The sequence below is a fragment of the Notamacropus eugenii genome, chromosome 2 (genome assembly GCF_028372415.1).
Source record: "Notamacropus eugenii isolate mMacEug1 chromosome 2, mMacEug1.pri_v2, whole genome shotgun sequence".
In the NCBI taxonomy this organism is placed as follows: Eukaryota; Metazoa; Chordata; class Mammalia; order Diprotodontia; family Macropodidae; genus Notamacropus; species Notamacropus eugenii.
The window spans coordinates 124,707,180-124,722,813 of NC_092873.1; the positions used below are offsets into that span (position 1 = coordinate 124,707,180).

General features: G+C 34.1%; 1 protein-coding gene across 28 annotated transcripts in view; it reads right to left on the bottom strand.

Annotated features, from left to right (window-relative positions):
* Positions 1 to 15,634, bottom strand: part of DST (dystonin) — a 608,843-nt gene that overhangs the window by 182,532 nt on the left and 410,677 nt on the right. For all 28 annotated transcript variants that reach the window (XM_072642521.1, XM_072642508.1, XM_072642527.1 and 25 more), the window contains 8 exons: positions 14,076 to 14,233; positions 11,698 to 11,876; positions 9,884 to 10,022; positions 8,628 to 8,821; positions 5,901 to 6,063; positions 4,667 to 4,750; positions 3,817 to 3,924; positions 3,407 to 3,505 (listed from right to left, as the gene is read on the bottom strand). In XM_072642521.1, the coding sequence (XP_072498622.1) occupies positions 3,407 to 3,505; positions 3,817 to 3,924; positions 4,667 to 4,750; positions 5,901 to 6,063; positions 8,628 to 8,821; positions 9,884 to 10,022; positions 11,698 to 11,876; positions 14,076 to 14,233 (1,124 nt within the window). The remainder of the gene's footprint in view (positions 1 to 3,406; positions 3,506 to 3,816; positions 3,925 to 4,666; positions 4,751 to 5,900; positions 6,064 to 8,627; positions 8,822 to 9,883; positions 10,023 to 11,697; positions 11,877 to 14,075; positions 14,234 to 15,634) is intronic.

Below are 15,634 nucleotides of genomic sequence, written 5' to 3' on the forward strand. Positions count from 1 at the left end.
AGGAATGACCATTTGTTACATAATTGTAACTCTGAATGGTGAGAATCTGATTATCTATGCATACTTTTGGAGATTCATTATTCAAACTAATCCAGACTCTGCTAAACCTAGGTAGGGAGAAGAAAAGGAATAAAGAAATGTACAATTTCTAAAGTCTAAATTCTTTACCAGATATGCTTCTCACCTTAATAAATTTGCTAATGCAAAGGAAGTTATATTCCCTGACAGTTGCTTTATTTTTTTCAATAAACAAGTTTCTCTTTTATATACTGAGAGATTCTCTTTTGTGATGCAAATGAATTCTAATCCATTCTGAATTCAGGTACTTTTGCCATTTTTTTTTTATACAATAGGATCTATTAAACAAGATTTTTTAAAATGTATTTATTGTTTCAGCTCCAAAATATGTTAAGAAATAAATATATTAAGTTCTATTACATTATCATATTTTAAAATAATGTAGGAATCACCTGATATTTACATAATATATGAAATATAAAGCGAAGTGATTTAGAATTGCTTGATCATTGAAATTTCATTAATGTTCATCGTGGGTCACAGTCTTGTTAACTTTACACAATTAACTCAAAATCATGACCATGTATATTAAACTTGATTAGAAACTGAAAACTCATCTAGACTACAGTTTTTGGTAATTTTTATTTGTCTGGCAGTCTGTACATCTTATAGTTTTCCCTGTAATTATGTAATTATAGTTTTTATCTTTACCAGTTTAACATTTCCATATTCTCCAATAGCACCTCAACAGCCTCCACTAAATAATTCTAGTAGATCTAGATGAGTCAATACAACATGAAAGAGACCATAACTTCCAAAAAGCTACACCAATTAAGCAAAAGCACTAGAAGACCATTCTAGGCTCAAAACTTTATAGGCCTGGTGATATTCTCTGGCTGCAATTCTGAGACCAGCCCAGTTAAGGGCTGAAAAGCTTATCATCAGACTAGTCTCTAGTTAATGCCTTATTTCGCTCCCAACAACTCATAAAGACTATCAATGTATGAAAGCCCACATCTTGAGAAATTTGCAAACGAGATTTTTTCTAAATATTGAATTATTTTAAGTAGTATTCTTGTGAAACAAAGTCCTGGAGTAGTCTACTAATCTATTTTACAACAGCAGCAATAACTGCCTTCATTTGTAAAACAAATATTTCATGGTCGAAAAATTCCATGTCCCGGCAAAGAAGGCCTAACCTAAATTCAACTTTTCACAGTTCTCTTTAAAAAAAAAATGCCTTTAACATCTTGCCTCTCATCTTTTGATCTACTTTTTCATTAGCTCATATTCTAGGTAAAAAAACAAACAAACCTGCTTTAGATTGATTTAATTATTTGTAGCAAGTTCAAAGACAATCAGATTATTCATGCTGGGAGGGACCTCAAAAACTATAAAGTTCAACTCCCTGATTTTACAAATAAGAAAACTAAGGCTTAGAGAGTGACAAAAATTGTCCAAAATCATACAGTGAGAAGTAGAGGTGAGATATGAACCTAGGTCTCCCAAAATTCAAATATTGTACGTGGTCCTTCAACTGAACTATACTGAATCTTTACCATTAAAATGTTTTCTGAATTTAAAATGACCATATTTGTAGATACAATGCATAATTTAACAACATTTTAGGAACATTAAAAACTATATCTGAGGAGAATGGTGATAATGGCACATATTTGAAATCAGATGTATTTAATAAACAGGGAAAGGAGAATTAAAGTATTTTAATTGTATGTGAGGACTTATTAATACAATCAAGATACATGTAGACAATATCTGAAACGAAGCTGGATCTTAAAATGTAAAAACTGGGAAAATATTATTAATGTTCCATTATGGAGATTAAAAAAGTCATTTACTTAATTTGACTATAAAGTAAAGCTAATTTAACTGTTCTGCAGTTAGACTTATTAGTAATGTTAGTGCAGAAGAAAAGTTATGTGAACTCAGAACAGACCAAAATAGTTATGAAGGTTGTCACACTTTTAGGAAGAAACACTACCAAAAATTCATTACTATTACAATTTCCTTTTTGTTCTTTTAGGTGATAAAAAGGAAAAAAGTGGACTTTACAGCATGAAATCAGAAAATTAGAATTTGAACAAGTAAGCCAATTTCAGAGAACTTACTGAGAACAGTTAATACCAAACATGTTTGTTTTTGAAATATAGCTATTCATGAGGCTATATTTGTCTGTTCTGAGATGAGTGAGAACAATACCCAGAAAGAAAGAAAGCACAATTTATTCCTTTCAAGATAGAAGGGACAAATAAACTTTAAAATTATATACTTTTTCTATATGCATAGACATTAAAAATGCAACATTACAGTTGAATTCATTCACTTTGGTGTAGTTATCAAAAAGTCTATTTTTCTCATACTGCATTAAATATCCTCTAGAAAAAATGGTCTAAGAGTTCCTAACAAATAGCACAAAATAGCTTTATACTACCACCTGCGTTTCAAAATCAATGGCTATATGTATGTTTTTTTCTTTGAAGCACTGACTTCACAAAGAACTATGATTTAAAAACACACACACACACACACAAACATATCTACAGTGAGACACTGTAGTAGCTGTGAATGTATCCTAGACTTCAAAGAAAATTTGCCATGAGAAAGTATAGGGGAAAAAAGTCTGCAACAATACTTATACTGTAACTACAGTTATAAATATAAATTAACCTTAATAAACCCTAATCCTAAACTAAAGATGATTATTTTGTGCCTCATAAAGTGTCTAGAAACAACTAAGCCTCTTTTTATTTCTACCATTGTTAAATGATTACTCCTATCATGCCAGCCATGCCATGGGATAAATTGATCTTGCCTTAAAGAACATGACTGGGTCAGTAATTGAGTTCTCAGTCTTCTCAGTAATGTCAAGATGAGGAATAGATATTAAATATCTGTAGTCTCAGTATGTTCAATGTCCATCTCTATAAATATCTCAATGTCTATCATTTTGACTAAAATATTTTACTATCTGTCCTATTTAGGTGCAGACCAATCTCTTATTATCAGATTGAAATGGTTATGAATATAATTAATAGGAAATTAAACTTTATGGTCTAAAATCACATCCAGTTAAAAAATCATTGTGATCGCTATCTTCTTTTTCTTTTTTTTAACATTTATTTTCACAAAATTTTGGGTTACAAATTTTCTCCCCTTTTATGTGATCGCTATTTTCTGATACATACCCTTAACTTTCACCATAATTAATTTTTAGAACTTTCTTAAAGAACCTAACTACTACTGATAATCATCTATTTACACTGCAATTTTTTAATGCAAGTAAATTAATGTTCAATTTTTATTAAACTCAGTCAGGACCATGTTTTTTTTTCTTTAAAAATAATTTCCTATTAAATTTAAGGGTTACCTCCTCTTCTTCCAGTCTTTTCAAAGAGTCACCAGCAAATTTAATATATTGAGTCATTAGGGTAACCAGAGCTGTGTAGCGGGTTCTTAAGTCCATGAACTGTCAAAAATAATCACATACACAAAAATGTAAAGTTACAACAATTCTTAATATTTTAACATTAAAGTAATGTTATAACATACTAGCCCAACTTTCAGAAAATTCTGCTAGAGCAGACTAACTCACAAGAATTTATTTGCTCAGTGCTGATATATGACATCTTTCAAATACAATTATGCAATTTCCTGGGGATTATTTCAAATCCATTATTGTTAATGAATCGTCAATTAATACTTAGTCATCTTTGTGCTTCCTTTAAGATTTAATACCTATTAGTATGAACCAGTCTACTTCAAAAGCATCTCCATTACCTCTTGTATGATGAGGTCAGCTGAGCTCTGCATTCTCCTGCGTTTCACTGGGGATTTTTGCTGTGAGTCTACCATAGCCCGATAGGTCATTGTCTGTAATTCATAGTCCTATAAAATGAAGTCAAGCAACTAAGTTTACAAAAGGCAAACTGACTTGGTAAGACTTTGAATTAACTAAAGCAATTCTCAGTAACATGGTTCTATACATTATTAAGAGTATCAGAAATAAACTCTGGTGGAGCTGCTAAGTTTTGAGTTAAGAATACGTTGCAAAAATGTACTTTTTATGAGGTCTAATCTGAGAGTTGCTCCTTCTGTGGCAATATAGTCCTGGTCATGTAGGCAGTGAAGTCTTCAAGGTACTGGGAAAATTCCAAGGGGAAATAGGTTCATTACATACAAGTTTCTGAAACTATATGGGTAACGGAAGTTTTAATGCAGTTTTTTAATAACTACCATTAGTAACTTAAATCTGCACTAAGATTTTGGATTAGCCTGTACTTGGTCAACTGGAACTAGGCCATTAGGGAAAGAAAAGCATTAGAACTATTTTATATCAGTAGCACTTTCTAGAATTCCCCAACTGTATTGAGACAGAAAAGATAATATGACCAAAAAAAAAAAAGATTCCACCTCCTAAACTTTGAAGTCAACTTTGGTGGAAAGAACATTGGAACAATTTATCTTCTGAATAAAATGGAAACAATGGCACAGAATACAGGAGCTATGTCTAAAAATGGTTATCCCTTTCTTGTATAAAGAAGAAAAGACTTATACCACCCTCAGGGTATTGTAATGTATCACATAACCGATACCAACTTTGACACAGGAATGCTACAGTATTCCTTACCTTCACAGCAGTTGCATACTGTTCTGAATATTTTTGGCACTCGTCCATTTTGTTCTGTTTCATTTCTATTTCAGATACCAGCATCTAAAAGCAGAGAAATAATTTAAGAGAAAATAATCATTTTACAGATAATTAAACCAAGAAAAGGTTAACATAAAACTTCTTTTCAATTTGTTGGAATAATGCCAAATCAGAGACTGCTATAACCTCTTAATTTAATACTCTAGCTCCCTACCCCATTGTAATTTGCATGTAACTTTATATGTGGGCGAAGCTAATGATGTCTTAGAGAATTTATAAACAATGTTTGTTTTCCCTGGTCCTGAAGGAATGAAACTTATGAAGACAATATATGCAGTGGAGCACAAGAACATCCTTCCTTTAGTAACTCATTTCATCTCCTCATTTCAAATGGGCCACACAAAGGAAAACAAGCTGAATATAATTGTTATAGGGCCTATTATCATCTACATCTCTAGGGAGTCATGGCACCAGTACTTCTAGTACTTCTCTCTAATTCAAGATGCATCTACAAATAGCCAAAGAAAATATCTTTTGGGCAAAGCGTATCTGTTGAGATGACTAAGCCAAATTTTGAGTAATAAAAGGGAAATTGTACCAAGCTAAGATAAGATGAGAGGTTTAACTTAGTCCAGGATCAGTAGTTACACGCCATTAAAGATCCAAACTGCAAGATTAGCCCCGATACTAACACAACCTCAAGAGTTTTCTACGCTATCCATTATTCATCTTCTTTGAATAGCCCCAATCTGACTTGCCCTCCCTCCCTCTCCTCCTATCCAAGACTAAGTAGAACTGATCAGTTTTCAAGGATGAGGCAAAGACATTGATCTCTCCAACTGTACATCAGTCTTATTTCTCAAAGGTCTATTTATCACATGCCTGGTCCCTCTATATAACACAGAAAGCTCACAAAAGCAAACAAGTTCAACATGTGTGACTTACATGGCTGTTTCTATTTTAAAGTCATACCAATGTGCCACCAGATTTTCTGTGTTTAAATCTAGCAACAGATTTGAAAATTAAAAGTAAGACAAAATAAATGACATATGTGAAAAAGACTCCATTTTGATTTACTGACCAATCCATTACTTATGGGTATGGAAAATTTTGTTAGTTTAGGGGATTGGAGGATGGTGGGTGAAGGGAAGATGAGAACTACTCTTAACCTAATATAGTCACAGACTTGATAAATGGGACTATTTTTTCATACCTTCTGTTGATTCAGTTGTGTTGCCAATGTTTTACTATTCTCAGGTTGGTTTTCCTGAATCTTTCTCTGAGTATCTTCGACATGCTGAATCCAATCATCCAGAGGATGATATGTATCTCTATAGTACTTCAAAGACTTGCCAATAGCTTCCAAGTCACGTAATCTTGGTTGCATTTAAGAAAAAGAATTATCAGTAGGAAATTGGTTTGGAACTTCCAAACATATCCATGAATAATAACATTTGAAGCTTCTTGATAGAAAAAAAAAAGTTAAAACTATGTATCTTTGGGCCATCATCATTAATTAGTATTTCCTGAATACTCACTACAAGCATGGCATGGCTTTGGGAACACTTGACATGGATCAGTGCATAATTCACTGAAAGGAGGATAAATAATGTTGGGTTCCAATACAAGAACTTAGCTAACTTTAAGCAAATCATATTTAACTGTGCTTCAGTTTTCACAGTTTTAAAAGAGATAATTCCCATGTTTATACCCCTTGTGAATAAAAATTATTTTAATTTTTGTGCTAATATTCTTCCAAGGAATTTAGACCATGTTATCAGTATATGAAGGCTTTCCTGATTCCCTCTGTCCAGCTGGCATTCCCCTTTACCTCCCCCCAAAATACCTTGTAAATGTTTTGTATATAGTTATACATGCGCAATTTGTCTCCCCTAGTAGAACATAAGCTCCTTGAGTGAAGGGACTTGTCATTATAGTCTTTTTAACCCAGGGTCTCATATATTACCTGTTTTCATAAATCAGATAATATAAGTAAATCTCTTTACAAACCTTAAAGCACTATAAGTGTTAGCTATTAGTAATGACAGTAAGTACTTAATAAATACTTATTGATTGGCTGATAATTTAGAGGAAGATGAGGGAAAATGCTATCTTGCTTATTTAAATTATTCAAAAACGAGGTATCTTATTTCATCTGTTTAACTGGAATGATACACAACCCATGCTATTTCTTTTCCTTCTGTTACCTCAACTATTGCTAAACAATAGATTGGATGATGCATTATCTAAATAATAAAAGGTCTCTACTGTTACACAGTCATATGTCAAATGTGTAACAGCCAAGGCCTCCCACTGCATCCAGGACCATCTCCAGTCATTCTAATCTATATCTTGCCACTGAACCCAGATGGCTCTGGATGAGAGAGTGAGGCAGATGACTTTGCAGAGCCTTCCCTCACTTAAATCCAATCTGCTTGCAAGTCATTACATCTCCTTCCTGACATCATGGTCTTCTTTGAGAATGAAGAACAAACAATAACCTGTGAGTAGTAGTAGCTTCCCCACTGGGGACCCAACTGGTCAGTTCCAGTTGGGCAACACAGCTCACTCCCTTCCTTCCTTCATTTTTTCCTTCCTTCGTTCCTTCCTGTACCTCTTCTTCCTCTGTCCATATATGGAATCATACCCTTACCTTTGGGTACAATGCCCAAAGGACTATAAATTTTGATTGCTGAAACCTAACAAGGTAACTTGGGGTTTATAGGCTAGATTTCTTTTTTATGAACTTTACCTTAAACTCAAATTATTCAGGCTCTCATAGATTAGCCAACAGTAGGTCACAACCTGAGCTTCACTTGATCATTATTTAGATTCTGATGTCTCAGTGTGAGTGTAAACAGCAATTGTTTCAATTTTGGCTAGAAACCCCAAAGGTCTTACTCTCCCAGACAGTTTTTATTTTTTTAAATTCAGTAAAAGAGGCCATTCTTTGCCTCATTTTTACCAAGCCTTCATCACCCAAGGGGCGTTGCCTCAGACAAACTGAGACCTAGAAAAAGATTTTAGCTTAAAAAGGCCTAGGTCTCTCACTGCATCTGGGGCCATCTCCAGTGATCCTGACCTATACTTTGACACTGACCAAAACAACTCCAGAGGTGAGAGGGAGGCTGGTGACTTTGCACAGCCCTGCCTCACTTAAATCCAATTCCCTCGCAAGTATGACATCACCTTTCTAATGTCATGGTCCTCTTCAAGAATGAAGGAGAAACAACAGCTGTACAAGGACAATAATGTTTTCTTCATGAGACAAGGTATATTTTTAATGGTTAAGAGAGTAGAACAGTGGACAAATCACACATAACAAAGAATAAAAACATGTTTACAAGAAAGTGTCTAAAAGTTACATTAACAACCTTCTGAAACACACACAATATTTTCTGAGATATCCACCATGAAAACAATACTTCTCTAAGAATTTTGCACATTTTTATCAGCTAGTCCGTTTTATTTTTGTATGTATACATGCATGCACACATACATATATGCATACATGTTCATAAATATACAAACACGCATATATATAGCTGTATGCAGATACATGTTTGTATAGATATACATATCCATGTATGTGTGTATACTGCATGCATATATTTGCTGTAGTGTATATTGACTGTATATGTATAGAGGACTCACATATACAAATAAATCTCTATGGGAATTCATATCAACATCTCCTTCACATACGTGTGCATGAAATAGGTATATGTATAAATATTTATATTTACACATGCACAGGTGTGACTATATGTGTGAATATATGTGTATACACATATGTATGTGTACATATTTTAATATACTGACTCTAGTATATCGACCATAGTGTATTGTGTGAGTGTGTATGTGTATGTAAGATTTTCTCAAAAAGTAAATCAGATGTTTAGCATGGTTAAAAGACACCACAAAACAAAACTATACCAACCTGTTTTCAATCTGAGTGTGAACATTCTGCCATCTTTCAGCTAACTGATCTGCTTTCTCTTTGTGCCAGTCAAAGTCAAGATCCCGTTCTTTATAGGTTATAAACATCTGATCACTGATGGCTTTGGCTTTCTGCAATTCATCCTCTAACGCATGAAATACTTCCCGTTTTTCATCTACTTCAGATCTCCATTGCTTTAAAAAAATAAGAATAATTATTAAAATAATTATAAGAACATGTTGACTATTTAGTGATAAAACTCAGCACCTGCTTGATCATGCACAGTTCATTTACTCATATAGGGAACAACAGTAGCTAGCCTTTATATAATGCTTGAAGTCACATTCACTTGAGAGTACTTTGGGGTTCTGTGTTGGCATGAGTGAATATATCAGATAATACACACAAAGCACTCTGCAAATCTTATGGCACTATATAAATATGAGTTACTACAACTATAAACAGAAAACAACTAAATACAATAAAATTTGGAAAGGCGGGTTCAGGAAATGCTTTATGAAGACAGTGGTTCTTGAGATACACCTTGAAAGAGCTGAGCTTTCATGGAGTGGAGGTGAGGAGATAATTGCTAGAAAACAAATTGTAGAACAGTGTATACAAATATACACAAACAATTCTATAATTTGTTCCTTTTCCTAAATTTTTTAAAAATCATACTTCATACTCTAACCAATCTGTGGAACACTGCCTTGTTAATAATACATAATTAAAAGATATTTTACTTTGCTTTTTTTTTTACTTATTCCTACCACACCTCAACACCAACACAGAACCACCAAATACCCTCTGTGTTTGAGAATAACGAGGGTATTTAATTATTTTTTAAATAAAGATTCTCCTTATTCCAAAGATAGTAACTTTGAAGTCATCTTACTATACAGTGAGATACTTAGGGACTTTATAAGGCAACAAAAAGAACTGTAGTTAATTTGGCTCTTTATAATAAATTCATTTTATACAGAGGTCCACCATTATTAAGAACTATAGTAGAGCATATAGACATACATAGATCTATATGCTGGGATCCAAATGTCTGTCCTTTATGTGTATTGTAAATACACGTACATAGAATATATGTACATGTGTGTGTGTGTGTGTGTGTGTGTGTATATATATGTACATACATATATAAACAAATACATGCAGGTGCAGATATATCTATTTCATGTACACGTGTGAGAGAGATTGATCTGAATCCCCATAGAATTATATTTGTATATGTGAGTCCTACATACCTTTAATGTACTCATAAGATTTTCAATATTATTCTTGTCAGCTGTCACTGCTTCTTCCTCACACAGTTTAGTTTCATAAAGTTTCACAAGTGCTTCTGCCCCCTGAGTATTTTTTAATACCAAATTAACAGTTTTCAACCTGAAAAAAAGAGTTGTTTTGGTAATCATCTTACTACGATAAAATGCCTATTTACCCAGAATATTTTCTGTCCTAAAATGACATGAGATATTTGATAAGCTAGTGATTTTATAACACTTTTATTTATAAGTAGATCAGTCTCAGACTCATAGGATTCAGGACTGGAAGAGAGTTTGGATATTATCTATTACAAGGAGTGCAAAAGACTACGAACTATAAAAGATCTTCAATTCCAAAATCCTCATTTTACCAATGAGACCAAGAGAGGTCAAGTAATTTCCATAATGTCATTTAGTATTAAGCAGCAGAGCTGGAACTATAGCCCAGCTCCTCTGACTCCAGATCTACAAGTTATTCTTCCCAATAAATCCCTTAGCATCATCAAGTGATTTAGCATGAGAGTGACATGGTTTTATGGACAGAAATGACATTAAAAGAAAATGCATTACTATCCGCCTTGTTGTACTAGCCTAAGGACCACGGGCCTTTCCATCTGTCCTGCAACTGAGACCACCTTTATGTGGGTTACCTCCCAATTAGAATGTGAGCTACTTGAGCATACTGACTCCTTTGCTTTACTATTTATATTTCTAGTTCTTTCCACATGGTAAGCACTTAATAAGTGGTTTTTTCATCATTCATTCATCATATACTAGTTACACTCAAAACAAAACCCATAGAGTCCAGTTCACACTACATCCCCAGAATATGCCTATTTGATACATCATTATACAAACACTATTATAAAAAATACTCAGAAAGGAAATCCCCATAAATCAGAAGGCTAACAGCTAAGCCATGGATTCCCTGATGTGGAAAAATGATACATCAGCTTTACCTCCCTATTACCCAATTTATGCTGGCCCATGGCTTTCCATGAAACTCTCCTACAAAGAAACAATAAAAATCATCCTAAAGGTTTAATTTGTTTCTTAAGAATGACTATAATTCAGAATAAAGAAATAAGGTTAATATTTATACTTATGTAATGTTTCCATTCAAATTAGAAACATAGAAGGCAAGAGTTAGCCCTAATATATGAATCTCCTTCACTTTATCTTGCCTATAAAACACATAAAAGAGGTATGCTGACTTTAAAGTCCCTCTCAGATCCTTCCCAGAATAAGATCTGGCAATAAATAAATATATTATGTGCATGTGTGTGTTTCTGTTCACGAGTTCAATTGCTATCCAACAATAAGCTTAATTAAATCAAGAAGTTTCAGTAACAGAAGGTTAGCCACAAGGTGATAAATTTTTGAGCTATAGTTGGCCAGATGTTCTCAAACCTTCCAACTGCAGGGGAAAGAGTTATTTCAAGTATTTATGCAAATGGGTGTTGTACTAAAGTGTGATCATATACTAATGCAAACGCAAAATGGGGAAAGGGAGAACAGCACAATGCTGGCTTTGGAATTAGAGGACTTGGGTTTCAAATCTGAGCTATTCTATTTCCTACTTCATTATCTTGGACAAGTTACTTAATATCTGCAGGCCTCAGTTTCTTCACCTGTAAAATGACTTCTAAGTATTAAAACTATAAAACTATGAAATGTATGAAAAGTCCAAAGACTGAAATCTTTATGGCTCCAAGAAGTACCAATGCAACTAAACGGTCAGATTTTTCAAAGTACCAAAGGGAGCAGGCCCTGACATTTTCACAAGAGTGACATACTTGTCTATGTAAATGGAAGACATGGAATAAACTTGATTCATATTCTGAATGATGATGTTGAGCTCTGAGCGCAAAGTTGGGGTGGATGGTGATGCTGCAGCTTGACTGAAAAATTCTTCACATTTGTCTGTGATGGTTGCCAAATCATCTTTGAGTCGATCCAACTCTTTTTTGAGTTTCTGTGGAAAAAAGCAAGCCTCTGTCAATCATGTATACACTCTAATTATATGAAGGATATGAACATGACACAGTTAGGTGACAGAGTGGATTAAGTGATGGGCATGATGTCAAGAAGACCCAAGTTCAAATCGCACCTTAGTTACTAGCTAGATGAACTCAAACAAGTCAATCTCTGTTAGGCCTATATGAAAATTGATCTCTATGGTCATTCCTCCTACCTCTAAACCTATGATCCAATTTTTTTCAACACTGTCACTTACCAAAGATTCCCTTTTCCTCCCTCTATCCTCCATATTTAATAATTAAGTACAGTCAAGCAAAATAAATTAATATTATTGCCTAGGTCTATATACATATGCCTGAATTATATCTATAATTATGGGCACTTTTCCTAAAGAAATTTTTAACATTGTCATTTAATAAGTGTTCTCCTTGCACAAAGCAAAAGGGAAGATATAAAAACAAATAAGATAAAACCCTGCAGCTACATCCCAGTAAATCATCTCAGCAGACAGGCTAACCACAATATATGTAACTGGGGGGCCTCAAACCTGTCAGTGAGTGAGGGGGATGTCTACCCCAAGCACATGAAGACCTCCCCCTATGCTATGGAATGGGTGGATGAGAACTCGTTCCAATAGCCATGAAGGCAGTTAAAAAGCAGGCGTTGTGGAGCTCTCAGCGCTTGGTCAGACACAGAAGGTACCAAGGTTATCCACCACATCCCAGGCCATCACCAGTTGTCCTGACTCTTGTCTTGCCACTGGACTTTGACGACTCAGGGAGAGTGAGGCTGACAACTTTGTACAAGTCTGCCTCACTTAAATCCAGTTTATGTGCAAGTCAAGATATCACTATGTGATGTCATTGGTCCTCTTCAAAAATAAAGGACAAAAAAAAAAGCCAACAAAAGAGAATAACTGCTGCCTCATTAAGTAATCTTCACTCACTTTTTCTCCAAAAGAGCTTTGGAGAAAAAAGCTGAGTCATGATCATCGAGTTTTGCCATCAACCATTTCTTCAACAGCAACCAATCAAGGATGACAATAAAGAGAAGTTCTCTTTAAACATCATTTCTTTGGAGAATAAGGGACAGAGGGAAGGAACGAGCATTTATGTAGTAGCACAGTGCCTGGCACATGGTAGGTAAGTCCTTTACAAATATAACTTCATTTGATCCTCACAACAACCCTGAAAGGTAGGTGCTAATATTATGCCCATTTTACAGATGAGAAAACACAGAAGTTAAGTGACTTGCCCAGTCACAGAGTTAGCAAATGTCTGTGGTCACATCTGAATGCAGGACTTCCTGACGTCAGGTCCAGAGCTCTATGCATTGCGACATCTAGCTGACTCAATCAATCAATAAACGTTTATTAAGACTCTATGAGAACAAAAATGAGTTCAATTCTTCCCTCAAAGAGCCTACATTCTACCAGGTTTGGGGGTTGGGAGGGGAATCAATATGATCACATATAAGTAAACCCAAAATATAAAGAGAAAACTAAGTTCATTTAAAAAAAATCACAGGAATTAACTCTATCAGGTAAAATAATAGAATTAAGATTTTACTTAAAAAACAAGTTGTGAGGCCAAGCAAAGTAGGATGTTTTGCTCTTTTTGTTTTAATATAATCAAGTATAATTATTAATATAATAAGGCCTCTATTTGAATGTGACTAAAGAAGATCTTCCCCACCCATAGATGGGCCTGCCCATTGAGGAAAGCTTAATTAGGGGAGTTGTTTTGTAGGAGGGTCCCAAGTACCTTTTGTTTTTTCTATTGAGGCACTCACTGGATTGGAGAGTCATGCTCTCTGGCTCTGAAAAGTGTACAGATACTCTGAGGGTGAGGTTTTACTTTGAGGCTTTGTTTTTGGAAGAAGTCTTGTGTGCCAGATGAGACTCTGGGAAGATGCTAAGCATCCCCCCCAGCTTTGAAAACCCAGCTGTTGGCGCTTCCCTCTCTGGTGTGTATGTATGTATGTTAATGGTCGCAGTTTGGAAGCACTGTCTGTTGATTTTTCATTTCTCTGAAATTTTGATTTTGATTTTCTCTGATATCAGTGCTTGATTAAAGTGATTGTTAACCCCTCAAAAGTTGCCTTTCCTTTTAGAGAAGCAGATCAAAGACCCTGTAGTAGCAGGCCCCCCTGTGTATGTCGTGCTTACAGATACACGTGTTTTCCCAAAACTTACCTCTTGCTCTGTGATCCTGAACACACTTTCGTGAAGATCATCTCTTTCCAGTGGGGTTCGGATCTGTCTAATCAATCGCTCTTCACAGTTTTCCAAGCGAAGCCTGATATTTCGGACTTCTGAGATGTAAAGATTGTAAACAGATTCTTCTTGCTCCTCTGTGAATATAATAACATACATTTTTGCATCTTCTGGGCATTTTTGCTCGTATGTTAACATAGTAGTCAATAATAACTTCCTGAAATGCTACTAGCTCTGTGCTCTCCAAACCATACAAGAAGTAAAATTAGCTATTCTTTCTAAAATTTATTAAAATATTATCAGAATTTCCCTGTTATTCATTATAGTCATAAAATTTAGGTTATAGTAGAGTATTGCTGTTTATATAGAAAAAAGTGAACATAATTTTCCATATTGCTAAATACTAAGGAGCTAAATAGTAAATCATGGGAATGATTTCTAAGAACACTAATTATGGTTAGTCATATTTCTATGTGCTTTAAGGAGTATCTCTCAATCATCTGATGAAGTAGGAAGTACTAACTCCATATATAAATCAAGAAATCTTTAAATAATAAGGAAAAATATAAGCAAAAATATGAAATGAGTATTTCTGAATAATGAATTTGTTATACAATCTCCAAGAAATATCCTGGAATTTACTTTATTATAAAGATGTAATTGTCTTAGGAAAACAATTTTCTTTCTATTGAAAATTAAGAACAGTTAAAATTATTAACTAAAATTCAATTTTATATATTTATAAAGTTTTCTGTTTTTTAGTACATTTTATTTTTTCTGTTAAGAACCATTTATTTTCTTTTCCCACTACTAAAAAAAAGAAAAACAAAAACTAAACAAAAAAGGGTTTTAAATAAGAGGGAAAAGTATTTTTAAATGGTCTATTCCTTTATTGAGAAGTAGGAACATGAAGGATATCTGACACACACTTGAAACTGATTCATTCTTCAGTTAACAAAAAACTATCCCAGAACAGCTAGGTACTATCTGATCATAAGACAGGATTAGTATTGTAAATTAAAAACTTTAAGTATGATTACAAAATTATATTGTATTGCTACACACACACACACACACACACACACATACACACACACACACACAAAAACTGGAGGTTTAATAATGATGGTAAATTAAACTCTACTAAATTTTAAAGACAACTTGAACATCTTATCATATTTTGATTTGACAGCATCTATATACTACCATCCCATCTACAAAAAACTACAGATGCAGATGTTAAATTGAATAATTAGCAGGGGTAATCTAATGGCATCTCTTTCATATAATAATTGTTACGTAGCATTTATGTATAAGTGTGGTGTTTTTCTTATACCACCCTATAAAGATAAATAGTATAAGAGTAACTAAACTCTGTGTGTGTTCGTCCTTCGTTGCCAAAGAAGACCATGCCATCAGAGAAATAATGACATGACTTGCACTTGACTTTGTTTTGAGTGAGGGAGGGCTGTGCAGGTCACCAGCCTCACTTCTCCTCCACAGCCATCTGAATCCAGTAACCAGATATTCATCAGGAT